The 24,849-nt window shown below is 47.9% G+C and overlaps 3 protein-coding genes across 27 annotated transcripts; 2 read left to right on the top strand and 1 right to left on the bottom strand.

Moving 5' to 3' along the window:
* Window positions 1-309: 309 nt before the first annotated feature.
* TRIM41 (tripartite motif containing 41) lies at window positions 310-6,286 on the top strand. Of its 2 annotated transcripts, none has more exons than XM_015294958.3 (7): window positions 310-917; window positions 1,448-1,962; window positions 2,372-2,467; window positions 2,967-3,197; window positions 3,591-3,613; window positions 4,204-4,331; window positions 4,706-6,286. In XM_015294958.3, exons 1-7 carry the CDS (start codon window positions 551-553, stop codon window positions 5,221-5,223), a joined length of 1,878 nt encoding a protein of 625 aa, XP_015150444.1. In that variant the 5' UTR covers window positions 310-550; the 3' UTR covers window positions 5,224-6,286. The 2 variants fall into 2 exon arrangements, with proteins under 2 accessions (XP_015150444.1, NP_001025843.1); NM_001030672.3 differs by having other exon boundaries at window positions 310-823; window positions 1,462-1,962.
* Window positions 6,287-6,724: 438 nt separating this feature from the next.
* RACK1 (receptor for activated C kinase 1) lies at window positions 6,725-10,168 on the bottom strand. Its single transcript, NM_001004378.3, has 8 exons — window positions 9,960-10,168; window positions 9,408-9,579; window positions 8,468-8,615; window positions 8,082-8,177; window positions 7,848-7,958; window positions 7,498-7,638; window positions 7,026-7,136; window positions 6,725-6,855 (listed from the first exon to the last, which is right to left on the bottom strand). The coding sequence occupies exons 1-8, from the start codon at window positions 10,066-10,068 to the stop codon at window positions 6,790-6,792; spliced, it is 954 nt and encodes a 317-aa protein (NP_001004378.1). The 5' UTR covers window positions 10,069-10,168; the 3' UTR covers window positions 6,725-6,789.
* A 51-nt stretch (window positions 10,169-10,219) lies between these two features.
* On the top strand, window positions 10,220-24,412 carry BTN1 (B-butyrophilin 1). Of its 24 annotated transcripts, none has more exons than XM_046901544.1 (41): window positions 10,220-10,318; window positions 10,400-10,517; window positions 10,874-12,211; window positions 13,072-13,124; window positions 13,211-13,231; window positions 13,528-13,548; window positions 13,631-13,651; window positions 13,749-13,769; window positions 13,993-14,013; window positions 14,099-14,119; window positions 14,353-14,373; window positions 14,608-14,628; window positions 14,789-14,809; window positions 15,270-15,290; window positions 15,631-15,651; window positions 15,748-15,768; window positions 15,896-15,916; window positions 16,153-16,173; window positions 16,566-16,586; window positions 16,741-16,761; window positions 16,984-17,004; window positions 17,497-17,517; window positions 17,693-17,713; window positions 17,792-17,812; window positions 18,280-18,300; window positions 18,679-18,699; window positions 18,939-18,959; window positions 19,408-19,428; window positions 19,596-19,616; window positions 19,870-19,890; window positions 20,362-20,382; window positions 20,623-20,646; window positions 20,733-20,753; window positions 20,916-20,936; window positions 21,349-21,369; window positions 21,502-21,522; window positions 21,635-21,655; window positions 21,857-21,877; window positions 22,334-22,354; window positions 22,447-22,467; window positions 22,733-24,412. In XM_046901544.1, the coding sequence occupies exons 4-41, from the start codon at window positions 13,112-13,114 to the stop codon at window positions 23,242-23,244; spliced, it is 1,284 nt and encodes a 427-aa protein (XP_046757500.1). In that variant the 5' UTR covers window positions 10,220-10,318; window positions 10,400-10,517; window positions 10,874-12,211; window positions 13,072-13,111; the 3' UTR covers window positions 23,245-24,412. The 24 variants fall into 24 exon arrangements, with proteins under 24 accessions (XP_046757500.1, XP_025011634.1, XP_015150489.1 ...); XM_025155866.3 differs by having other exon boundaries at window positions 12,052-12,211; XM_015295003.4 differs by having other exon boundaries at window positions 10,220-10,309; window positions 10,374-10,517; window positions 12,052-12,211.
* The last annotated feature ends 437 nt before the right edge of the window (window positions 24,413-24,849 follow it).

The following is a 24,849-nucleotide window of genomic DNA, read 5'->3' on the forward strand; positions in this document are numbered from 1 at the left end:
CGCTCCCGCGCCGGTTCCGGTGAGCACAGAGTGCAGCGCGTGACAAAATGAAGGGAAAAATGTAAAACTGATGCTCCCGAATCGAGGCTCGAACCGCCATTGTCCGACTGACAGCCGCGCGCTCTACCGACTGAGCTACCCGGAGACAGAGCAGCCGGAAGTCACGCCCCCGTAGAGCGCCCACCCCGTTGCCTAGTGACAGGAGCGCCGCTTCCGGTCAAGTGATGAGCGGAGGGGGCGTGGCTTGTGTCAGATAGGACGGAAGTTCCGGTCAGGTGGTACTGGAAAGGGGGCGTGGCTTGCGGCAAAGGGGACGGAAAGCGGAAGTGCTGCCGTTGGTTGGCGGAGTTCGCACCATAGAAGAACGACGGCGGCGGTGGGAGGGCGGGAGGTAGAGCGGTCCCCGGGGAGAGTGCTGAGGGGAGCGGCGAGGCCCGAGGAGGGAGCGGAGCTTACGGGGAGTGCGGAGCCTCGAGGCGGGTCCCAGCGCTTCGCTGTGGGGCAGGAGAAAGGCTTCGGGGCAGGAGGAAGAGGGCCTCGGGGCCTCCCCATGGAGGCGGTGGGCGACGATGGGGCGTCGTCGGGGCGGCTGAACCCGGTGGAGACGCTGCAGGAGGAGGCGATCTGCGCCATCTGCCTGGACTACTTCGTGGAGCCGGTGTCGATCGGCTGCGGGCACAACTTCTGCCGGGTGTGCATCGCGCAGCTGTGGGGTGGAGGAGAGGCTGAGGTGGAGGAGAGCGGCGGGGCCGCGGCGTTGGAGGAGGAAGAGGAAGAGCTGGAGGAAGAGGAGGAAGATGAGCTGGGGGAGGAAGAGCTGGACGTGGAGCAGGAGGAGGAGGAGGAGGATGGAGGCGGGGAGGAGGAGGAGGACGACATGTGGAGCGAGGAGGAAGAGGATGGAGAGCTGTGGGAAGGTACTGGGGGTCGGTTTGGGCCTGCCCTGTTGAGTGTCTTTATGGATGAGTGAGGGAATTGGGTGCACCCTCAGTCAGTTTGCAGATGATGCTAAGCTGGGGGATGTACTGATCTGCCTGAGGGTAGGACGGCCCTACGGTGGGGTCTGGACTGGGCCCGATGGGCTGAGGGCAATGGGGTGGAGTTCAGAAGGACCGAGTGCCTGGTTCTGCACTGAGGTCACAACAACCCCATGCAGCTCTACCTGGGGTAGAGCGGCTGAAAGCTGTGTGAGGGAAAAGGATTTGGGGGTGAATATGAGCCAGCAAGAGGCCAAGAAGGCCCATGGCATCCTGGCTTGTATCAGAAATAGAGCAGCTAGTGGGAGCAGGAAGTGACTGTCACTCTGTACTGGCACACCTCAATGCTGCACCCAGTTCTGGGTCCCCTCTCACTACAAGAAAGACATTGAGGCCCAGTGAGGATGGTGGGGGTTGGACTCAATGATCCCTGAGGTTTTTTCCAACCTTGATGATTCTGTGATTCTCAGACCCCGTGGAAGAGGAGCTGTGGGATGGAGTGGTGCAGGGAGAACTCTACTTTGGGGACGATGATTATGATGAGGATGTGATGGAGGAGGATGTGGAGGAAGAGGAGGAGGAGGAGGATGAAGCGCAGAGCCCTCCGCCCCCTGTCCTGCCTGCCCGCCCTCGCCGCCTGCAGACCTTCACCTGCCCCCAGTGCCGCAAAACCTTTTTCCAGAGGAATTTCAGACCCAACCTCCAGTTGGCAAACATGGTGCAGATCATCCGGCAGCTCCACCCGCACCCGCAGCGCCTCGCGCCGCCCGCCGGCCCCTCAGCCTCAGGGGGTCCTGGGGGGAACCCAGGGATCCTGGTGGCAACAGGAGGTCGGGGGTGTCCGAATCTGTGCGAGAAGCACCAGGAACCCCTGAAGCTGTTCTGTGAGGTGGATGAGCAGGCGATCTGCGTGGTGTGCAGGGAGTCACGGAGCCACAAGCATCACAGTGTTGTGCCCCTGGAGGAAGTCGTGCAGGATTATAAGGTGGAGTTTGGGGAAGGGTCACGGTGGGATAGTGGGTGAGGTGGGGTTTGGGGAAGGGCTGTGGTGGAGAAGGCGGGGTTTGAGGGAAGAGTTATGGGAGAGTGGAGGCTTGAAGGGAAAGTGAGGTTGGGATCAAGCTAGGTTTGTCTTGCTGAGCTGGTTGGGTTGGAGGCGTGGGAGGCTGGGAAACCACACACTGCAATGAGGAGGTGGAAGGGTCTGGGTACCCATTTTCTGCTTAAAAACACCTTCCCAGCACAGTTCCTCAGAGAAAGCAAAAGGGAAGTGGCGTGAAAGTTGGCTCTGAGGTTCCGTTTTCAGCTCTGCCACCAAATTAGGGACAAAAAGAGGAGATGACAGAGGGGATTGCCCCAGGCAGGGTTTGCTGAGTTGTGTTTCCTTCCCTCAGTACAAACTCCAGAGCCATTTGGAGCCACTGAAGAAGAAGCTGGACGCGGTGCTGAAGCAGAAGTCGAATGAGCAGGAGAAGATCACAGAGCTGAGGGTAAGAGCTGAAGGTTTCTGTGCTTCATAGAATCATACAGGAGAACCATCAGGGTTGGAAGAGACCACAAAGATCATCAGTTCCAACCATCACCGCTGCTGGGAGTGTGCCTTGGTGGCTCAGCAAGGAGAGAGAAGCTTTGCTGCTGCTCTGAGCTCTCACGGAGGCATCATATTCCCTTTCCTGCAATTATTGGGCTGTGAGGGCTTGGAAACGGTTTCCCAGTTGAATTAGAGCTTAATGAGAGCTTTGTGTGCCTCAGTGTTGAGTGGGAATTGGTGGTTTGGGAGCTGGTATTCCTCATTTGAGTTGAGGATGCTCTACATCTCTAAACCTGTGCAGACTTTGCTCAGTTCTGTCTGTGGTGCATTCAGGAGATGCGTAAGCTTATGGTGTGTGGTGAAACTGAGAGAAGCATAGCACAGCAGCCCAAAAATGAGCTGATCTCTCACCTCCCCCTTCTGCAGCAATTCCCCTAATGCTTTTCCTCCCTCTGCAGGAAAAGATGAAGCTGGAAATCAAGGAATTTGAGTCTGATTTTGAGCTGCTCCACCAGTTCCTCATTGGGGAGCACGTGCTGCTGCTGCACCAGCTGGAGGAGCGCTACGAGAGCCTGCTGGCCCGGCAGAGCAGCAACATCAGCCAGCTGGAGGAGCAGAGTGCAGCCCTTAGCCGCCTTATCACGGAGGCAGAAGATAAGAGCAAGCAGGACGGGCTACAGCTGCTCAAGGTCTTCTTCCATCCCTTTCCTTGTCTTTATGGCAAAGCGATAGCACGATGGTGGGAATAATGCTCCAGAAAGCTTCTGTGTCATGAGAGAGTGCCTTTAGTTGGTGGGCTGGGTGCTTCTCCACCCCTCCTTGTGGTGGTTTTTGAGGGAAAATGCCGGGGGGGGGGGGGGGGGGGGGGGGATATGCCCTGAGAGATTTAGGGTCTGTTTTGGTAAGGAAAGCCTCCAGCAATGTGTGGGCTGTGTCTTTGTTCTCTGTGGGGAAGGGAATCATCCAGGCTCAGTGCTGAGTTGTGGCTGATAAGAGGATTTATTGGGAGCAACGGTGGGATTGGTATCAGTCATCCCTAATCCTTTCCTTCTCTTTCCCACCTTGCTGCCTCCTTCCCACAGGACATCAAGGGCACTTTTATCAGGTCAGTGACTTTGTTTGCATCTTTTCACTTTGAATAACTTTTCTTTTTTTTAATGTCAAAAAAGCATTTGAGCTTTTGTTTTAAATCCTGTGTGATGGGTACAGTTGGGGCCTGGTAATGCAGGGGAAAGCTGTGTCCTAACTTTTGGGTGATGGAAACTTCTGGCTGATGGGGTGCAAATGGGATCTGGGGAACAACTTGGGAAAAGACTTGGGAACTTGGGAAACAACTCTGGGGCCATTTGGGAAAGGGGAAGGGTGGGGAGGAGATCTCGGCCCTGATTTCTGGAAGCGTGGGTGTGCCCATGCAGACCTCATGCTATAGCGAAACTCCTCACTCTGGAGAAACGATTCTCCCCATCCTGTCAGACAAATGGGCAGCGCTGGGAGTTCTCAGCCATGCTGGACGCACGTGGCTCTACCCCAGCTCTGTCTGCTGGCTGAGGGAGGGTGGGGGAGGCTGGCTGCACCAGTGCAACCAGTTTGGCCGATCCATGCGTTGCTCTGGTTTTTCCAGAGCTGCATGCAGGCCGCCTCACTTTTCTGCTGCTGAAATTCTCTGCTTTCCTCCTTTCCCCCCACCCAAAAAAGATGTGAGAACATCAAATTCCAGGAGCCCGAGATGGTGCTGGTGGACGTGGGGAAGAAATACCGCAACTATTTCCTGCAGGATGTGGTGATGAGAAAGATGGAGAAAGCCTTCAGCAAAGTCCCACAGGGTGAGAAAGTCCTCTTCCTTCCACGTGGGATGGGGTTCCCTCCACTTGGGATGGGATTTCTCCAGCTCTCTTGGGGTTCTCCTTCCATCTCTGTGCTCCCATGGTTTGCAGCCCGATGATCCTTTAGGAAAAGCAGCATCCCTCTGTTCTCTCCGTGCTTTTCCCTTTTGCCTTGTCCTGGGTTTTCCCCTATTGTAGCTCCTCCATAAAACTGGGGTTGATGTGGATCTGGATTCACTATAAAGGAGGGATGACTGCCTCAAACTCAGCATAGTGCAGATACGCAACCAGATGAGGATTTAGGGCTGGGGTGCAAGGGGAAAAAAGTGCCAGGTGACCCCCTAACGACCCCCGCTCTCTGCCCTTCCTTCCAGCTGACATCACGCTGGACCCGGACACCGCTCACCCTCGCCTCAGCCTCTCCCTGGACCGCCGCAGCGTTAAGCTGGGAGAACGACGCCAGGAGCTCCCCAACAACCCCAAACGCTTCGACTCCGATTACTGCGTCCTGGGCTCCCAGGGTTTCACCACAGGCCGTCACTACTGGGAGGTAGAAGTCGGGGGCAAGAAAGGTTGGGCGGTGGGGGCTGCACGCGAGACGGCTCGACGCAAAGAAAAAACCATGGGGCCTCATCAAAAAAGGGAGATCTGGTGCGTTGGCACCAATGGGAAGAAGTACCAAGCGCTGACGGCCATGGAGCAGATGGCTTTGTCACCCAGCGAGCGGCCCCGGCGCTTCGGTGTCTACCTGGACTATGAACGGGGTCAGCTTTGCTTCTACAACGCTGAGAGCATGACCCACATCCACACCTTCAACGCTTCCTTCCACGAGCGCATCTTCCCCTTTTTCCGAATCCTGGCTAAGGGCACTCGTATCAAAATCTGCACCTGATGGCCCTCCAGCTTCTGATTTTTTTCCCTTTTTCCCCCCTGCCTCATCCTTTGGGTCCCACTTTGGGACCAGACGCTGCACTTGTTGTCTCGCACCTGCTTGCTCACAAGGCCTCTTCCCTCCTCTCTCCTGTCCCAGCCTCTGTCCACGTCCCAACTCTTCTCCGGGGTCGCGATCCCAGGCTGGTTTGGTTTGGAGAAGGGATCCAATCTCCTTGCTGGAGGTTTTCCCTTCAGCTCTTGGTGCTATGGGCTCCCCTCTGCCTTTCCCAGTCCTCGCAGCAGCTTTCCAGTGTGCTCTTCCCCGTTTTGTTTAAAGCCTGTGGTCGAGCTTTGCGTTGTTTGCCCTCTTTGGATGCAGAGCTCGAGCTGAGGATGCTGGGGTCTGTACATTGTGACACGAGCACTGCTTGTGCCCTCTTGGCCATTGCTTTCTGAAAGTCACTCAGATGCACCAAGGAGCCTCATTTCTTTTTATTTTTCAGTTCTGGGGCACAACCCTCTGCCCACCTCCCACCCAGCCACCATCTGGACCTCAAACCTTCCACGTTCTCCTATTCTGCCACTTGTCCACCTTCCCCTTTTGCTCTTCTTCCCCCTCTGGGGGTCTCCAGCTCTCCCTCTGCCCCATCATTCCCTCGCCAACCATTTCTTGTGGGCCTGGCACTTTATTTAGGGCCACGTAGGCCGGGGAGGGTGCAAAAAATTGGGCAACTTCCACCTCTGAGGCTGCTCAGAGTGCAGCATCGCACCAGGCCGCAGCGGTGGGAAGCAGCCTTGTTTCCCCTTGCAGCTTAAGAGCTCTCTGAGGTGGGGGTATTTATTTTCTCTTCCCTTTTCTCAGCTGCTGTTGAATTTCCAGCTGAATCCTGTCCCACCAGAGAGACTCTGATTGCACCCTGTTGTGTTTTACTTCTTTTTGTTGGTGGATTGGTATTTTTTTTTCTGTTGGCGTTACAGAGCTAGTTCAAAATATTTTTGGCTAAAATAAGAATTAAATGGAGATCTAGTTTTTTGAAATGTCAAGAAATAATAATAATAATAATAAAGAATAAAGTTTTAAAGCTGAGCCTCTCCCTTATTGAGAGCCCCCAGGGGACAGGAGTTGTGGTGCAGGCCCCCCAGTCTGCTGTTAACTCCTGCTGGTAAGATGTGACTTAAGCCTTGCATCGTTAATCTTAACTTAATTAGCAGTAATTTGGATTGGGCTGCTTCCCTTCAGCAGCTTGTAAAGGGATAGAGGCTGCTGGGTGAACTGAGCTCTGTGTTACCACCTCTCCTGCTCTCCCCACGTGTTTTTGGTGGTGGTGGTTGCTTCTTTTTGGCCACGGCTCTATCTCCCCAGGTGTGCACTCACTGTGGGCTGCTACTGCTCCTGAAAGGGCTCAGGGAGACATTTGAGTCCCTTCGTCCACACGTGGGAGGAGAGCACTGATGTCCCCATCCTTAAAGTTGTGGGCACAGCCTTGGTGGCAAATCCAGAATGGGATATAATGCAGCCATGAGCTCAACAGAGCGCTCTTTTATTGAGTTTTGTGCATAAAATCTGTGTGTTTTTACCACATCCTCATCTGGTTCCAATGGTGACTTGCCACACCCGGACGAGGTTATCTGTGTAGCCAGCAAACAGCGTCTGGGGAGAGAAATGGAGGAAGTGGATCATGAAAAGATAGAAATCAGCCCTCGGTATGAACGTAAAAATCTCAGAAGGCAGCTCCCAAAGCGGAGGTGCTGGAGGAAGGTGGGAGTTTTAAGGCTGCAGGAGGAGCAGTGAAAAGGGAAAGGAGAAGGGGATATTTCTACCTGCCCATCTGCAGACCACGCCAGAGAGGTGCACTGGGGAGGCTCAGCTTTGCTGCTGGTGCTGATCACCTCCTGCTTCAGCTCATCCACAATGATTTTGCCTTCCAGGTCCTGTGCAGGACAGAAGAGAGCGTGAGGGACTAAGGTCCTGCAGGGAGACTGCTGTAGCCAAACCCAACCATTCCAACTCAGAACAGGCTCAGGGTGCTCAGAAACAGCCTCTGGGTTTCCGCACAGGGATGCAGTCAGATGGCATCGAAGTTTCATCACAGCAGAGTGGTGGCTGTGCCCCACACCACCCTCCCAGTCCAGGGGATGACAGTGCCACCAGCATGACCCATCCCACGTAACCAAAAGGGCTCTGCACCAAGACATCTGTGGGGCAGGGCGAGGATTTTGACCACAACTCTGCCTCCAAACCCACAGGATAAGGGAAGTGATTCTTTAGGAGGTAAATAGGGATGTCACATACCCAGATCTTGATGCTGGGGCCGGTGGCAGCGCAGAGCCAGTAGCGGTTGGGGCTGAAGCACAGCGCATTGATGATGTCCCCTCCATCCAGCGTGTACAGGTGCTTGCCTTCATTCAGGTCCCACAGCATGGCCTGGCCGTCCTGAGGGGCAGCAAAGAGGAATCACAGCAAACCATCAAACCTGTGGCTTTGTTCCAGTTGTCCATCTAAAACCTTCCAGCTTGGAAACAGCACTTGATTTGTGACTGAGATGTGGGTGAGTTGTCACAGGACAGCAAGAGGCACATAACTGAGCTGTGAGAACAACAGAATAAGCTGCAATTTGGCCTCAGCTTTCCCCCAGGGTGTACCTTGCCTCCAGAAGCACAGAGGGAGCCATCAGGGGAGACAGTCACTGTGTTCAGATATCCCGTGTGGCCGATGTGGTTTGTCTTCAGTTTGCAGTTAGCCAAGTTCCAAACCTAAATGAGGGTAAACGTGACAGGCTCAGAAATATGGAGGAGAAAAAAACCAACCCTCTCGTGATCACTGCTCAAATATTCCCCAGAACACCGCACAGACCCCAAAGGAGCTGCTCCTCTCACCTTCACCAGCTTGTCCCAGCCACAGGAGACAATGATGGGGTTGCTGCTGTTGGGGGAGAAGCGCACACAGGAAACCCACTCAGAGTGGCTCTCGTCCTGAGGAGAGGAACAGCATTGGGTTGAAAGCAATGAAAAGCATCCCCAGTCCGAGCTGCTGCATCCCACTGCTCCCTGAGCCCCTCATAATTGCAGGACGTGTCCTCAGACCCCCCCCAGAAAGAGAGGTCAGCAGGCACTGTGTCACTTCTAATCATTAGGACGGAGCTGGGAGATGTGGATTATGGATCAAAACCAACAAAGCAAAGAGAAATGGGGGAATACGGACTCAGAAACAAGCAGAAAGAGGTTTATTTTCACAGTGTGGAAACTCAGATCCGTTGCCTCACCTGCACCGTGTATTTGCAGACACCCAAAGTGTTCCAGAGTTTGATGGTTTTGTCCCTGGAGCCCGAAACGATCTGGCGGTTGTCGGAGGAGAAGGCGACGCTCAGCACATCCTTGGTGTGGCCAACAAAGCGGCGGGTGGTGGTTCCTCTGCAGGGACACCAGGAGGGTCACACGGGAGGGACAAAGCTCAGCAAACCCCCATTAAATTAATTAACCCTCCCCTAAATTGAGGAGATCGTGCTGCAGTGCATAAATTCTTAATGAACACAACTGATGGAAGCAGAAAGGAAGCTAAAACGGAGTCATCTCCACATGGGTTGAGGAGTGGTGGTTCCTTCCCTCCTTCCGAACAGGAACAAAAGGGTGCCAAAGCTTTTGATATAGGGTTGGAATAATCATGAGGAGTTTAGGATATAAAACTCAGCTTCCGTGGACACACAGCAGTGTAAGTGCTGAACGCTTTTGGAGGATTGGGGTAGTTCTGCTTCCTGAGGAGTTTCTTCTCCTATAGTACTCCCAAAAATCACAGTGCAAGAAGAGCCAGTGCTGCTGCAACCTCACCCCAAACTCTGTACCCCAAAATCACACCGAAGGAAAAGCCTGCTTGCTCCAGTCTGTACCCCACAGCGATGGTGAAGGAAGAACCAAATCCCCCCCTGCTGCTCCACCTGCTTCTCTCCCATCATAATTGCAGGACGTGTCCTCAGATCCCAGAGGATCAGCAGACTGTGTCAGGTGTAATCACTGGGAGAGGGAGCTGAGGGAGGAACCGCTTTGGTCCTCCCTCCAAGCATGATTTACCACCCAACCTGAGAGGAACTCACCTCATTTTCACGCTGTACCGCACACCTCTCACCCACCCCAACACCCAAACAAAACACAGAGCCCAGCTCTGCCCCAAACCCCCACCCCAAAGCCCTTTCAGTCCCCAGGACTCACGTGGTGAGGTCCCACAGCCTCAGGGTGCCATCCCAGGAGCCCGACAGCGCAAACTGCCCATCGGAGGAGATGACCACATCGCTGACAAAGTGCGAGTGGCCGCGCAGGGCGCGCTGCGGGATCCCGTAGTTGGTCTCATCTCGGGTCAGCTTCCACATGATGATGGTTTTGTCTGGGAAGGGGGAAAGGCAGCAGCCTCAGCTCCAACCCTTCTCATATTCCCGTCCTCACCGGGCTTTATCTCCCTCATAGCAATGGGGGGGTTACACAGAGGCACCGCACCCCTTCCTCTCAGCCCCCCAACCGCCTCCCTACGTCCTCATACACAGCAGCCTCCCCACCCTGCAGCTCTCTGTCCCCGAGCCCTGCACCCCATTCATCACCTCCCCTCCCCCATGGCCCCCCCCAGCCCCCTCCTCTACCACTGACGGTCTCCCCTTATCTCCCACAGTCCCCTCCATAGGCCCCACAGTTCCCTGCCCCCCCCCAACCCCACAGTTCCGCCCCCCCCCGCCTCGGACGAGGCCCGAACTCCTCAGGCGCGGCCCTCACCCCGCGACGCGGAGAGAATCATGTCCGGGAACTGCGGGGTGGTGGCGATCTGCGTCACCCACCCATTGTGGCCCTTCAGGGTACCGCGGAGGGTCATCTGCTCCGTCATGGCGGCGGCGGGGCGGAGGGATGGCGGCGGATTCAATAAAGGGCCCGGCCCGGTCCGGTCCTACCGCCCGCGATGGCCGCCAGCGCGGAAAGAGAAAGAGGGAGGTGACTTCCGGCGGAAGCGGAAGTAGCCGCTGGGTTGTACGGCAAGAGGGGCAACATGGCGGCACGCATAGAGAGCACGCTGAATGGGGGAATGGGCTTTGGAGGTGGGGAGGGAAGGCTTTTCTCTGCCTCTGCAGGTACACGAGGTGCGGGCAGAGCACCTTCTTTAACATTTGCTATTATTTAACTTTTTACGTTTAGCATTTTTATTATCCCTGTTGTGCCAGGACGGAGAAGAGCAGGGTGTGCAGCCTGTGCTTATCACCTGCAGCTGTCCCTGCACCCCACAGCCAACCCAAGTTTGTGACGCCTGAGCAGGATCTGACCCAGGAAGGCAAACAGAAGGTCTGAGTCCTCCTCCCTTTCCTTTCCCATCCCTCCCACGCTGCAGTTTGGGGGCTGTGACCCGTCCGCGTTGCTCAGTGCTCATTCCGATGAGCAGTGGCTGATGGTGATGTTCACAAGTTTTTGGCATCCCTGTGGGTTCCACCCCCGTTTTGTCTCACCAGCCTTTTTCTATCCGTCCTTATCAGCAGATCATCCTTGTTATTAGATCTGTCCTTTTCCAGTCACGGCTTTGCATTTTCACCTTGGTTTTACCACCTAACATCAAGCCTTTTGTCCCCATCTGATGATATTCATGCAGATAAATCCGTAAAGCAGGGAAGAATTAAATTCTGGCCCCTTCTACGCCCATTTAGGTTTAGATCTTGGCAGCATTCAGCCAAGAGACGCTTCCAGAGCCAGGAATAACACGTCTTGATGTGCCAACACACCTTGAAATCCAGAAAATTGCCCCAAAATAGGCATGACTCAGCAAGCACCGTAGTGGGCATGATTTGCTTGGGTGACCCCGTGGGTAAGGAGCCATTTGTTGGACACCACGATGTCGTTTTTCACAGCCCTGTGAGCGCAGCGTCTTAAATTGCCCTCCAGACATTCCAAATTTGGAGAGCTCAAATGGCAAAGGTGAAATGGGCGTCAGCCCTCCGGGATGAAGGAATCTCTGCCGGGGTTTTCCGTTGGATCACAGCAGGAGGATTTGCTTTCCTAAAGCATTAGAGTGACGTGGAGAGCCCAAATCGGACCCAGTGGCCACATTCTCCCAAGGGAAAACCCTTCGGGTGCCCCTACGGTTCCTTTTCTAGCATGATAACAAACTTCTTTTCCATCCGCCCATCCCCTTTTGGGTTTGGAGGTTGACAAATCCCCACTGAAATTCCTATGTTGCACACATGTCCTTCATTCTTTAATTAGGAGTTAGCAAAGGTTCTGCATTGACTTAATTCAGAGCGAGATCAACAATTTTAGGCATTCTTTATGAACTTCACATTGTTTTATGCTGATAAGCAGCAAAAAAAACATACAGGAATAGGAGTATGTCTGTAGGAGTGCTCTGCATTTTCTTGCTCGTTTGGCTGATTAAGGAAGCTGAGAGGAAATGTTGTGAAATAATCCCAAGTGATGAGAGACTGTGGGTATGGGAGGAGATGCCCTCTGTCCTGGTGAGCAGTAGGGACAGAAGACCTGAGCTCATTTCATATATCTGTATATTAAGGCAATGCTAACCAGTGCTGTCGTGTTATTTGGGGCCAGGAGTGGCTTCTGCCCCGTTGGTGCCCATAAACCAGTGCTGCCCCATTTGGGATTGGGGTCTGCTCGCAGACCACATCCACCAACCAACCCATGGCTGATAGCAGAGAGGCGACCAGGTCAACCCTCCATATATCTCTGCAGAAACCTGTTCCTGTCTATACAGGGATCCCCATCCCTCCCCCAGCCCTCCTTCCATCCTCGGCATTTGGGTTGGCTATAATTAGGCTCTGGGAACGTTCCCCTGCTGCCAGCACAGCTGTCGTGTCTGCAATGATCCTTCCAGCTCTCTGCGGACACGCAAACCCTCCAGCAATCCTAAATACCCATTTCCTGCACTCCTGGGACAAACTGGGAGCTGCCAAAAATCTCCAGCCCCCCACAGACGTGACCATCACAGCACCAAGGAGCAGAGCAAGCGCAACGTGATTACGGTGCAGGTCGGGGTAAGCCTTTCTCTTTCTTCCCACAGCCCAGGATTTGGGGGATCCTATTGGCTCTATGGGATCTGGGAGATGCAGGAGAAATGTGATCCCTTTGCTGTAGCGTGGAGCAAAACAACCTTTTAGAGTCCTGCACCTGAATCTGGCAGTACTGGAAAGCAGGAGAGGGATTAAGAGTCCTTCTGCATTATCCTGCTCATAGGGAAATACAGCACAGAAATCATTGGGGCTGCTTCCTTTGCTTTCTTGGCACAAATTTAGGTCCTCATTACAGCGTTTCTTTGACTGAGACCCCAATAGGATCTACAGGGGTAGAACAAAGCAGACAAAAAGTGATTGATGTTTCCTATGCGATTTGTTGCCTTTTCCCATTGAGATTTCTGCTTTTCCTATGGGGCTTTTTGCTTTTTCACAGCTTTTTTTATTCACTGTAGTGAATAGAAATTTTTAGGGCTTTTAGGTCATTGATGCTGTTATGAACACAGAGATGAACTCATAACACCTTCCTGGTGTGGTTTGTCTATGGGATAGAAAGGAGCTCATGGTGCTGTGGACAACTAACAGAGGTGCCTGAGGGCTGGGCCCTCTTTGTGCCCCTTCTGGGGGTCAGCAAACTCCTTTTATTCAGATATAAATCCCCTCATTCACAATTTCACCAATCTTCCCAATGCAGACCCCAAAAAACATCCCCAATGACAAAGTCCATGAACTGAGAAAAGCAGCAAAAAGCCTCCCAGCCCCAAATATTTATCCCTTATCCCATTTATTTCTATGGGCAAAGCTATTCTAGGCATCAGGAAGGTGGGAGATTCCAGGTCAGTTTGTTCCTAATTGTGATCTTTTAATGATGTTTCTCCCATCAGGTGGACATTTGGAAGTGGTTCTGATTGGGAAGAGGATGTGATGATGGCATCAGGTAGAGCTCAGAAAGTGGTATTTATCAGCAAAGCAATTTTCCAGGTCTGTTTTTTCCCATTTTTCCCATATTTTTTTCTTATTCAGGGAAGAGGAACGCGGATCTTGGTGAGTGATTTTCTTCCTTTTACCTTCAAAAAGTCCCTTTCCATGCGTAGAAATGGATATACGTACCCCCCACTGATACCCATTTCCTTTGTTCTGTCCTTATATTTATACTTCCCCATATTTTGAACACATGAAAACAAAGCCCACATTAAATAAATTCATAAACAGTGCAATTTTTGGACTATTATTTTCCATAGAAAAGCATTAAATCAGTGCAGAAGTGCCTCTGGAGGTGACTTCTGCAGCACCCAAAGAGAGGGGCGTAGGGCTGAGTGCTCTCTCTGTCTCTCTTTTAGAAGAATGGGATGCAAAAATCAGTGAGTGCCCTTTTTTCCTCTCCCTTCACGGTGAGGTATGGGTGTGGAGGACCTGAATTAATGTGAATTCCTCTGTTTTAAGGGAAGCTAACAGAAGATTTTGGTAAGTCGCTTATTTTCCTCGATCTGAGTGCATATTTCTACACCTTTACCATCAGTGATGACCAACATGTGTATGCATTTCTCTTTATTCCATTTAGAAGGGAGCGACACAGAGCTCGGTGAGTGCGTTGGGGTCTTATCAAGGTGGAAAGATGCCCCTCTGTGCAACAGTGGGGATTGGGAGAAGCCCTTCAGCTCTTCCATTTATCCACATCTGATACCCAGATGGAGTCAGGATGCAGAACTGGAGGAGGAGGGCCAAAGCTTTGGGCATTTTGGGGTTATTTTTGCTCCTCGAGAGCTCCCAGGATTGACCCGTGTCCATTTCTGTGTTATTTCCAGAGGAATGTGACACAGAAGATGGTGAGTGTCCTCCATGGGAGGGCTCAGAGAAAGACTTCCACCAAATCTCCCTCCTTTAATGTATATTCTGATGTATTTATTTAAGGGGATCTCGCGGCTGAGATCGGTAAGTCGTGTGTGGTTATACACCCCTATTTGTGCCTCCCATCAAACAGGGCTCTGTGCAGCTTGAGTTGGTTCCCACAGGGTTTGTCCCCCACTCTTCACACGAATATGGGGGTAAAACCCAACAAAATGGCACAGAGGGATTGCAGAAAGGGCGGGCGTTGGGTGGCGCTGTGTTCTGATCCAAGGGAGGGTGAAGCTCATGAGAATGGTTCTTTCTTTCTCTTTTTGAAGACAATCTGACTGCAGAGCTCGGTGAGTGCTTCCCTTTCCTCTCTGCTTCGTTTCACTGTTGGGTTTTTAGGGGGGAAAAATGCTTATTCCCCCCATAAACACACACATGTAACCCAACCTGGGCTGGAAGGAGGGTCCAAACGTTCATAACTGCAGACTGCAATTATCATTCCCAATTGGAAGGTGATTCCATCCTGAACCATCCACCCATCACAGTGGAATTCTGACAGTGTTTCTCTCTGTTTTCCCTTTCAGAGGAACGTGATAGGAAAATCAGTAAGTGCCTTTTTCCTTCCGGAACTGATGGGAAGCGATGGGTTAGGGTTAGGGTAAGGGTTAGGGTAAGGGTTAAGGTTAGGCTTGGGGAAAAATAAGTTAATACATTTCATTATGGCTTAGAATTGAAACTAATGTTCATCTATTCCTTTGTTTTAAGGAAAGCTCACATCAGATCTTGGTAAGGGTTACTTCCTTTAAACTATCCTTAATTCTGCAACAGTGCTGGGTATAGAGTAGAAAAATATGCATGTGAAGGTGTATGTATGCACACGTTAATTCATTCCTATTTATGTACTCGTTAGTTGCTATATATGTATTCATTTATTCACATTGTATATATATTTGTATATATTTGCAAATATTTGTATGTATGTGTGTATGTGTGAAGAGATTGGGGTTTCTTCTGGTTGAAGGGGGGGGGGGTGAATGACAGCAGGTGTCCTTAATAAGCCTTATTTTCAAAACACTAACAAGGAGAATTGGGATACACAGAAATAAAGCCTAAAAATGGGAAAAAGAAAAGAATGAAATGGGTAAAATATTGAAAAGAACAAAAAGTTTGGAGAAAAGAAATGACAGTTTTGGTTGGGTTGGGGCTGCTCTGCATTTCTCCGCTTATTTTCTCCCTTTGCTTTCAGGTGATGTTGACACAAAGCTCAGTGAGTGGAGCTGCTCTTCCTGCCCCACATTTAAGAGTATTTTTGGTATTTTTAAGACTGTTTAAGAATATTTGGACATTTCCTGTGGAAAATGGATTTCTGGTCTGTAAAAAAAACCTGGGGCTTATTTTTGAGGACGGAATAAATGTCCCAAAAAAGGGGGATTTTGGCATCAATTGACTGGGAGGTGAAAAATAAAAGCAGTGATCTGAGCGTGTTGGGGCCAATGGATGAACCTCAATGATCATTGTGGTCCTTTTCAATCCAGGCCATTCTATGATTCTATGAAAGAAAAGAAGATAATTAACATTTAATTTTCTTCTTTCTCTTCTCATTCCAGAGGAACGCGACAGGAAAATCAGTGAGTGTCACTTTTTTGGGGGCCAAAACCCTCTGATTTGGGGAAGGGATCCCTGATAGAAGTGGTTAATCCTGTTGGTTTTTTCCCTCCTTGCAGCCAAACTCTCAGCAGAAATACGTAAGTCCTTTTCCTCCCCAATCTGAACTGTTTCTTTGTATTCTTAGACTTCCTTTTTTTTTTTTTTTTCTGTTTTAATTAAAATAATGCTTTTTTTTGGTTGTTTTTTTTTTTCCCTATTTGACAGGCAGACTGACTGCACTGCTGGGTGAGTGGTGCCATTAAATCCGTGTGTGGTTTTGGGCTGAAAACCCTTAAAAATGGGAACTCTGCACCCAGACAGCTCATCTCTGTGCTTTTTTTCATTTGTAATAGAATAAAAATGGGGGGAAATGGGCAAAATGAGCATTGCAGTGAGCAGAGCTGCTGTCCTGGGGCAAGAGGGCACCGCCGTGTAAAAAATACATATATTTAACCATTTTTCCTTCTTTTTTTCCCATTTAGGGGACCGTGACTCAAAGCTCCGTGAGTGCCACTCTCCTCCTGATTAAAATCTGAGTGAAGATGTGGATTTTCCTCAGTGTGCTCCTACAATCTCACTTTTTCAGCACAGTTTTCCCCAAACTTTGTGTTTCTCCACCCAACCCCTTACACTGATCCTAAATGGGTGTATTGCCTGAATCAGTGGTTTTCTTCCCTATTTTTTATCTATCCTGTTTTATTCCAGTATATGTTTTTATGACATAATTTTATGACATATTTTGTTCTATGATGCCCATAGACCTTATTACCATTGCCTGCCCTGTGTGGATCAGAAAATATATTTAATATAAAACAGATATCTCTACTGACAGTGATTTCTGATGCACCCATGAAGGAAATGGATTTAAAATAAACTTTAATTTTTCCCTTTTTAGGCAAACTGACAGCAGAACTCGGTAAGCCATTTTCTTCCCCATTCCCATAAAACAAATGAAATTATGGATGGATGGATGGAAATTAACCAGTTAGTAGAGGTCAGCTTTGCTCTAGGACGGTCTGAAAAGTGACCAAAATCTGCTTTTACTCATTTTTCTTCTTATTTTTTTGTAGCAAAGTGCGATGCAACGATTAGTAAGTGCTGCTGCATGTGGGGGTACCTCCATCTTCGGGTCATTTTCTGCTGTTTCAGCATTGAAAGGACATCAGAATTCCTTAAATCCAACAAAATTGGGGTCACTCGAAGGAATCTTTGCAGATATGGGGGAAATCAGAGCCAAATTTTGAGGGGGGGAGGGAAAATCTCAGGGGTGTTTCAGAAATCCAATGGGATCTGATGGTATTTTCTGCTCTCAGGACTGTTTACAGTGGAACTCGGTGAGTCCGTTTCCTTTTTGTTTTTTTTTTCTAATTATTATTTATTAGTAGTATTATAAATCAATATTACTGTTGCTTATACATATTGTTGTACATTATATACATAATACATACATTATATACAGTATATAGTATACAGTAGTATATAATATTATGTATTATATATATATAATGTATTATAATAATGTCATATCTAATATATGTCTGTATTAGATATAATGCATATATATTATTGTACTACAGTCATATTATAATACATTTACTTATATCTGCCTTTTTCCACACGTTTCATTGACCTGATTAAAAACTAAATCCTAAAGGCAGAAGAAGATGAAAACCCCCAAATTAACACCAAATAATTGCAGCTATAGATCATATCTATCAAAGCAAATTTGCCTTCAGTCCACATCACGAAATTAACAATAGAAAGGTTTAAATTTGGAACGTACAAACAATGACAAATAACCCCCAATGGCTTTTCTCTTCTTGCAGGAGAGCGTCACACCAAAATAGGTACGTGAGGTTTTTGCTACCTTCGTTTGGAAGGAAGAAATTGCATTAATAAAACCTCTGTCCAATATGAAGCCGGGGTCAAATTACTCATAAATCACCACTGCTTGTCCATGAATTAACAGGGAAAAAAAGGCTAAACTTGAAAATAACGTTTTTTTTTCATCTCTCTTTTAAGGGGAACTCACTGCAGAAGTTGGTAAGTCTCTTTCCCATCAGTTTAAGCAAAAATGGTTCATCAAATATATAATAATCCCTTATTTCTGCTTGTTTTTAGGGGACTACAACAGGAAACTTCGTAAGTGCCTTTAACTTCTCCCATTAAGAGTTAAACCTTTCAGTATTTTTGATGCTTCAATGTGCTGAAGCCACCAAAAATGTGTTTTAATTGTAAAGGGGCTGAGCGTCAAACCTGAACACTGCCACGTTGGGGGCTGAGATTCGTGGGATTTGGGTTTTCAGTGTGAAAATGCCTCTGAGTTTCTGTGCCTGAGCTCAGGGAAACACAACCAGGGCTTCCCAGTAGGAATGAGACCCCAAAATATTTCTACCTGGGGCCTTTTCCCATTGGGAATTTATTCTGTAAATCCATATTTCTCCACGTTTGAGCGTCACTCATCAAATGTCACAATGTTGGCAATGTTGAGAAGAATATAGATATCTATTTTAATACTGATTAATATGGAGGTGTTTGTGTTGGTCAGTGATGTCACCGGAAAAAGATCTGAGTCATTGAATCCCCATTTCTTTTCTCTTTATTTTAAGGGAAACACGCAGCAGAACTTGGTAAGGGAATTCCCTCCCTGGGTTTGTTCTCTTGTTTTTCTCTTTTGGAGGGGGATTTTTTCTATGTCTTCTTTCTTTCCTTCTTTCTTTCCTTCTTTCTTTCCTTCTTTCTTTCCTTCTTTCTTTCCTTCTTTCTTTCCTTCTTTCTTTCCTTCTTTCTTTCCTTCTTTCTTTCCTTCTTTCTTTCCTTCTTTCTTTCCTTCTTTCTTTCCTTCTTTCTTTCCTTCTTTCTTTCCTTCTTTCTTTCCTTCTTTCTTTCCTTCTTTCTTTCCTTGGATTTTGAGCCAAAAATATCACCTCAAAATGAGCCTGAATGTTTGCACTGAGGACTGAGCACAGCTGGGCACTAATTCATCTTTATTTCTCTCTTATTTACAGAGGAACGCGATCTGAAAATCAGTAAGTGCTGCCCCAAAGCCATAGGGCTATGCTGGGCTTCATCCCCACAACATGAATTTTATAAATTAAATATATATATATACATACATATAAATTTTTATATTTTATGTATTTGATATTAGCAGTATTTAAAAAAAAGAATAAAATAACTCAAGAATCTTAGGATCAATAGTAACACAATGATGCAACGTGGATACAAAAGCAGTAATTCCTATTTCTTTGGGTTTTTATCCTTCCAGGGGAACACGAAGCAGAGATACGTGAGTGTTATTTTATATACTCTATGATGGAAAACTTTTTTCTCTGTAATATAAAAATAGGCTTTATTATTTGAGGGTTTTTTTTGGCTTAACGCAAATGCGGAGTGCTTGAAATTCTACGTATGAAATAGAGGATTTCCCATAGAGAAAAACAGCAATTTGGGGCTGGAAGAAAAGTTTCATTTCCTTGCTGAAAAGTGAATGAAAGGGGGGGGACATAAAAATTGAGTTTTTTCCCTCATTAATCTGTCATGAAATGGGTTGGGTTCCTGAATGGTGATGTCAACACCTCGTTTTGGGTTCAGCCCAACATAATATGTGTCTGTCCTTTATTTCTGTATCACTAGTGTTAAAGAGAGCTGTTTTGAACTAATATCTCTTTTTTAATTACTTTTTCTTTTTCTTTTTCTTTCCTTTTTTCTCCCGTTTCTCTCTGTTTTGCTTTAAGGGCGCCTCACTGAGCTGCTCGGTAAGTGCATTTCCTTCCTTGCACCTGTCAATCCAGCAACAAACCAAAGCCTATTTTGGGGGGGAAGGAGGGGATAAAACACAATAATGATGAAATCAGTGCTTTGGAAAGGGTGCAATTATTATTTCTCCTGCAAATGAATACTTCCTTTTCCCTTTTGTTTGCAGAGGACCGCGATTCCGATGTCCGTAAGTCCTTTTGTTTGTCCCGGAGCTGTGAATCCTCCAATGGGAAATGCAGAATTTCAGAGTCTGCCCCAAAAATGACCTTTTTGAGGCTACAAGGGATGGGAAAATAAGGAGAAATGTCCTTATTTATTGATCTCCTTGTTTATGTGCAAAACTGGGTGACTCTTCTCTGCCGAACACGTTAGAAATAAGAACACAAAATGGGAGGAAATGGTATTTATTCATATCTGTTGTTTTTCTGTTTAATTTTTAGGAGAACAGGACATCCTCATTAGTAAGTGGCACTTTGAATTGATAAGAAATGCAGCTCCTGGGGACGTTTGGGTGCTGCGATTGCTGGCACTGCTGGGGCTTTGTGTTGTGGTGGAAGTGGAATTACTTCAAAAGAAGAGAAGAATGGAATTATTTGGAGAAAAAGGGGAATAAATGGAATTGTTTGGGAAAAGAAGGAGGAATAGAATGGGAATATTGGGGAAAAAAAGTGAAATAGAATGGAATTATTTCAAAAAAAATGGAATGAAATTTAGGGAGGGGGAAGGGGAAGTGGAATGGAATTATTTGGGGGAGAAAAAGGGGAAAATTGAATGACTGGGGGGGAATGGGGAAATAGGATGGGAGTATTTTAAAAATACAGAATTGTGAAGGTTTCAGCCCATCTCAGAGAGTTTGGTATCCTCGAGTTCCCCCTTCGCAACCCATTGAGCATACTTTGGATGACACCAAATTCTGTTTTCTCCTTTTCAAGGGAAACTGTCAGAAGAGCTCGGTGAGTTATTTCCACTTCTTACATACAAAACTGATTCTGGATATTCTTTTTGTGTGTTTTCCTGCTTTGCCTCTTTGTGTTTTAAGAGGCAACTGCAGAAGGAATGGCACAAAGGGTGCAGAGGATCTTTGGGATAAATAACAGGGAAAACAGGGATGGGATAGCAATGAGTTGGTGCAATAATCTATGGCACAAAAGGTGACGGCGTGTTTCACGTTTTGCTTTTTCTCTTCCTTTTAGAGGAATTAAGGGGTCGGGAAGTTGGTAAGTGAGATTCCTTCCCCTCTTCTCCCCAAAAGGATAAGGGGTAATTTGGATTCTGATCTCTTTTTCTCCCTTTTTGTTCCTAGAGGAGAGTGATCTGGAGAGGGGTGAGCATCATTGCCTTTCTACTGCTTCTTTTGACTGAAGGAATAAGCATGCTGGTGGGATGGGAATTCTACATCTGATACACAATTATTATCATTTCTTCATTTTTTATACACAGAAATAGATATTTTTTTCCTTTCTTTTCTCTTTTCCCCCTTTTTTAGAGGAACATGATGCCAGAATTGGTACGTGTCCATCTCCCCCTGCTTTTGTGGTGTCTTCAAGAAGGCCAATGGGGTCATTTGGGATTGTTTGGGTTGAGGATTGGGTTCTTGATTGAATTTGGGGGAGGATTCAGGTGCCCAAACACAACATCAGGTCCCATCTCATGTTTTCCTATGGGCTTGGATCCTTCTGTTGGATACCTAAGAATACCTGAAATCCATAATATGCCATTAGAAGTAACACATCCATCAATGATATATCCATAGAATACAAGAGAACGGTCTACATTTACTTCAGATCCCATTTTCAGGTTAACCATGAAAAAAATACCCAAAGACTGAATGTCACCATTCAGGGATCCCGTGTGTAAAATCATGACTTCTGCTTTAATTATAAGAAAAATGAAATTCACTGTTTTTATTCTCTTTTAAGATGAACTCTCAACAGAAGTTGGTGAGTATTTTTCTGCCCTCCAGCAAAACCAAAGCATGCAGTTTGCAGTCTGTTTTGGATATATATTGTACGTGGATATATAACCTGTATGTTATAACACCTCTGGTTTCCTTTTCTCCTTCTTTTCCTCAGAAAAACGAGAGAGAAGAATTGGTGAGTATCAAACTTCCCCCCAGAAGTGGACTTTGGTGTGTTGGGAAGATCCATACCACCACGTTGGTGCCAAACTTAATGGAAATCCTTTGTTTTTTCCTTATGTTTTCAGATGAACTCACTGCAGAGCTCGGTAAGTCGTGATTATAACTCATAACGAGTTATAATGCTATTGTTATATATAATATACATATTATATATTGTTGCTATAATTCATAATAGAGCAAACAATCACAAGGCACAGAAATATGGGTTTGCTTTGAGAGCCAAACCTTAGGAAGTGATAACACAATGGGAAGAGGACAATGACCATTTCTGTTGTTCCTCTTTTCAGAGCACTACAAGGCAAAAGCAAGTGAGTGTCTCCTTCCTCATCTTCAGCACGTGAGAGATTTTGGGGGCTTTTGGGACGGCTATGGGGATTTACACATAATAAAACAGAAGATGAGAAGACAGTTTGTTAACTTGAATTCAAACTGGTTTGAAATTGGTGAAATTACAGTATAAATAATCTCCCCAGTACCCAATTATACAATGGGATTAATTACAGCCTGCCCAGGAAAGGAGCACTGAATTTTTTCCTGCGTCCATCCAGCATGAAGTCCATCAGACTTAAGCTTACAGCTTAAAGAATGGTTCATTTTTTTCATTTAACCCCCTCGTAAGTTAAAAGATGGACTTCAGCACCACAGAAGTAGCCCAGAAATAGTCAAAAAATGGGTCATGAATTTCCAGAGCACCCCCTCACACTTTCCTCAGTGAATAGGAAAACAAATATTAAAACTAATTAATTGTTTTTTTTTCTTTTTAGGAAGATGTTTTGAGGAACACAGTAAGTGCCCTTTTCTCCCTTCTTTAAGCATCACTTTTCACTTTAAGTCTGCATCACAGTTAATAATCCATCTCCTTATTATGCATTTTTAGGGAGAGGCGAAGAAAAGTTGGGTAAGTCATTTGGTTAATTGGGTTTCTGCTTGCAGACCCTATCCAGGAGCTCATGTCCTCCTCTTAGTGTCTGCACTGTAGAAATATCCAGGTTAGATGTGTAGGTAGGAAATACTGGACCTGCGTGGAGGTATTGCAGACCCCATTTATGTGTAGGGGAAGCAGAACATCAAACTATTGAGCCTTGAGCTCCACGAAGACAAGCCACCCTCTTAGATTTCAAGCAAAGTCGAGCTGAATAGATTTAATTCTTTCTTTCCCATAGTAAATGTGACTCTGGACCCGGAGACGGCCCACCCTCGCCTCGTCCTCTCCGAGGACCAGAAGAGCGTCCGATGGGAATACAGCCTGCAGGAATCCCCCGACGGCCCCGAGCGCTTCGACGCCGATCCCTGCGTGCTGGGTTGTGAAACCTTCACCTCTGGGAGGCACTGCTGGGTGGTGGATCTCACAGAAGGGCAGTACTGCGCCGTTGGGGTCAGCAGGGAGTCCCTGCCCAGGAAAGGAGCCGTCAGCTTTAACCCTGATGAAGGCATCTGGGCTGTGCAGCAATGGGGGTTCAAGAACAGAGCCCTCACCTCCCCTCCGACCCCACTGAACCTTCCACGGGTTCCCAAAAAGATCCGCATCTCTCTGGACTACGAATGGGGCGAGGTGGCGTTTTTTGATGTGGAGAACCAAATGCCCATCTTCACTTTTCCTCTGACCTCCTTTGGTGGGGAGCGGCTCCGGCCGTGGTTCTGGGTGGAGCTGGGCTCCCTCTCACTGCCCAGATAACCCCGGAATCCCTGGAGGTGCTGTGGAGGTGCCTTACAGCAGCTCTTCCAGACCGGGGTGGAAAAACTCTCAGGAAAAGCAGCATTAAAACCTCATTCTCCCTCTTCCCAGTCAACCATTGTCATGCAAAAGAAAGGAAACCCATCCTCAATGTCATCAGCATCCTCTGTGTGTCATGTCTGGTGGCCCCCATTGATGTATGGGGTGGCTCCTGTTGGTGTCTGGTGCCCCCTATTGACGTATGAGGTGGCCCCCATTGACGTGAGGTGGCCCCTATTGACATATGGGGTGGCTCCTGTTGATGTCTGGTGCCCCCCATTGACATGAGGTGGTCCCCATGACCAGCCCCTACCCTGGATCCAATGCCTCCTGATTGCAGTTCCAAACTCTAGGGACGTTAAACGACCCACAGAGAGGATGGGGTCCTCTTTGGTCTGATGGAGAGAGGTTGGCACCAGGGTAAGTCGCTGCCTACATCACCACTGGTGTTTTGTCTCAGCAGCTGGTGTAAATTTCTGCCGTCTGGGCTATTTCTGTAGAAAGCAAAGAAGCTCTGCTGGTGGGCAGCTCATCTCCCAGTGTGAAAAAGCAAAATGCAACGCATGCACCCTGCTATCCATGTGGCCATCCCTCTCCATCAGCTGTTGAAGGAGAAATCTGCACTCAGAAGAGATTGAATTGGGCTCAGATCTGGCTTGGGAAGATGATGATTCCAACCAGAGTCCAGGAGACTTTGGGGAATGCATGAATCCTATAGGAAAATGGATAACCCTTCATCCAAGAGCAAGCTGGCATGATGCTCTGGGGTGAAAACCCATAATGCCACCTGGTTTTAAGGTTTGGGGTGGCTTACAACGTGCAGCTCTGCTTCCGGCGAGGCACTGGGAGCCCTAAACCCATGGAGAGGTCAAACCAGTGCTGGAGGTCATTGTGGGCCCAGCTGCAATGGGAGGTAGGCAATTATGGACATCGCTGAAGCCACCCTACGCTCTGGGGAACTTGGGTTTTCACCTTACACTGCACTTTAATGGGATTTCTCATCAATGTCTGCATGTTCTTGGCCACCTGTTTAAAAATATAATAATAATAATTAAATCTTTTGCCCCACTGCGGGATGGGCAGCTGGTGGTTCCCAGCTCACAATAAACCACACTTGAGACTCCCTGGAGAATTCGCTTTCTTTTTGCAGCTGGTTCCATGTGGGGATGTTCAGCCCCTCTGCAGCTCATAGACTTTTCTTCACAGCCTCTGCTCCACCTATTGCTGAAAAGGGGGAAATTTGAGATGGATCCCATTTTGTGAACATCTCCCACCTGTGGGTAATGCTCAGACCTCTCAGCCCTGTGGGTTTAATTTCTCTTTCTGCAGCTTAATGGGTTGGGGATGTTCATTACTGCAATAATTAGTGATGGGATAGGGGAGGCAGGAGAGGATCCAAGCAGGGGAAAGGGGAGGGGAAGGACATACTGTGTGTGTCTGACAGCCTTCAGATTAGGATATAGAAGCTAAAGGAGCGGCTCAGAATACCATTCCTCCCTATGCCAAAGCAGAACTGAGGGCAAAAATAGTGGTTATTTAAAAATATATATGTTTTAATTGACTATC

Source organism: Gallus gallus, chromosome 16 (assembly GCF_016699485.2).
Source record: "Gallus gallus isolate bGalGal1 chromosome 16, bGalGal1.mat.broiler.GRCg7b, whole genome shotgun sequence".
Classification (NCBI taxonomy): domain Eukaryota; kingdom Metazoa; phylum Chordata; class Aves; order Galliformes; family Phasianidae; genus Gallus; species Gallus gallus.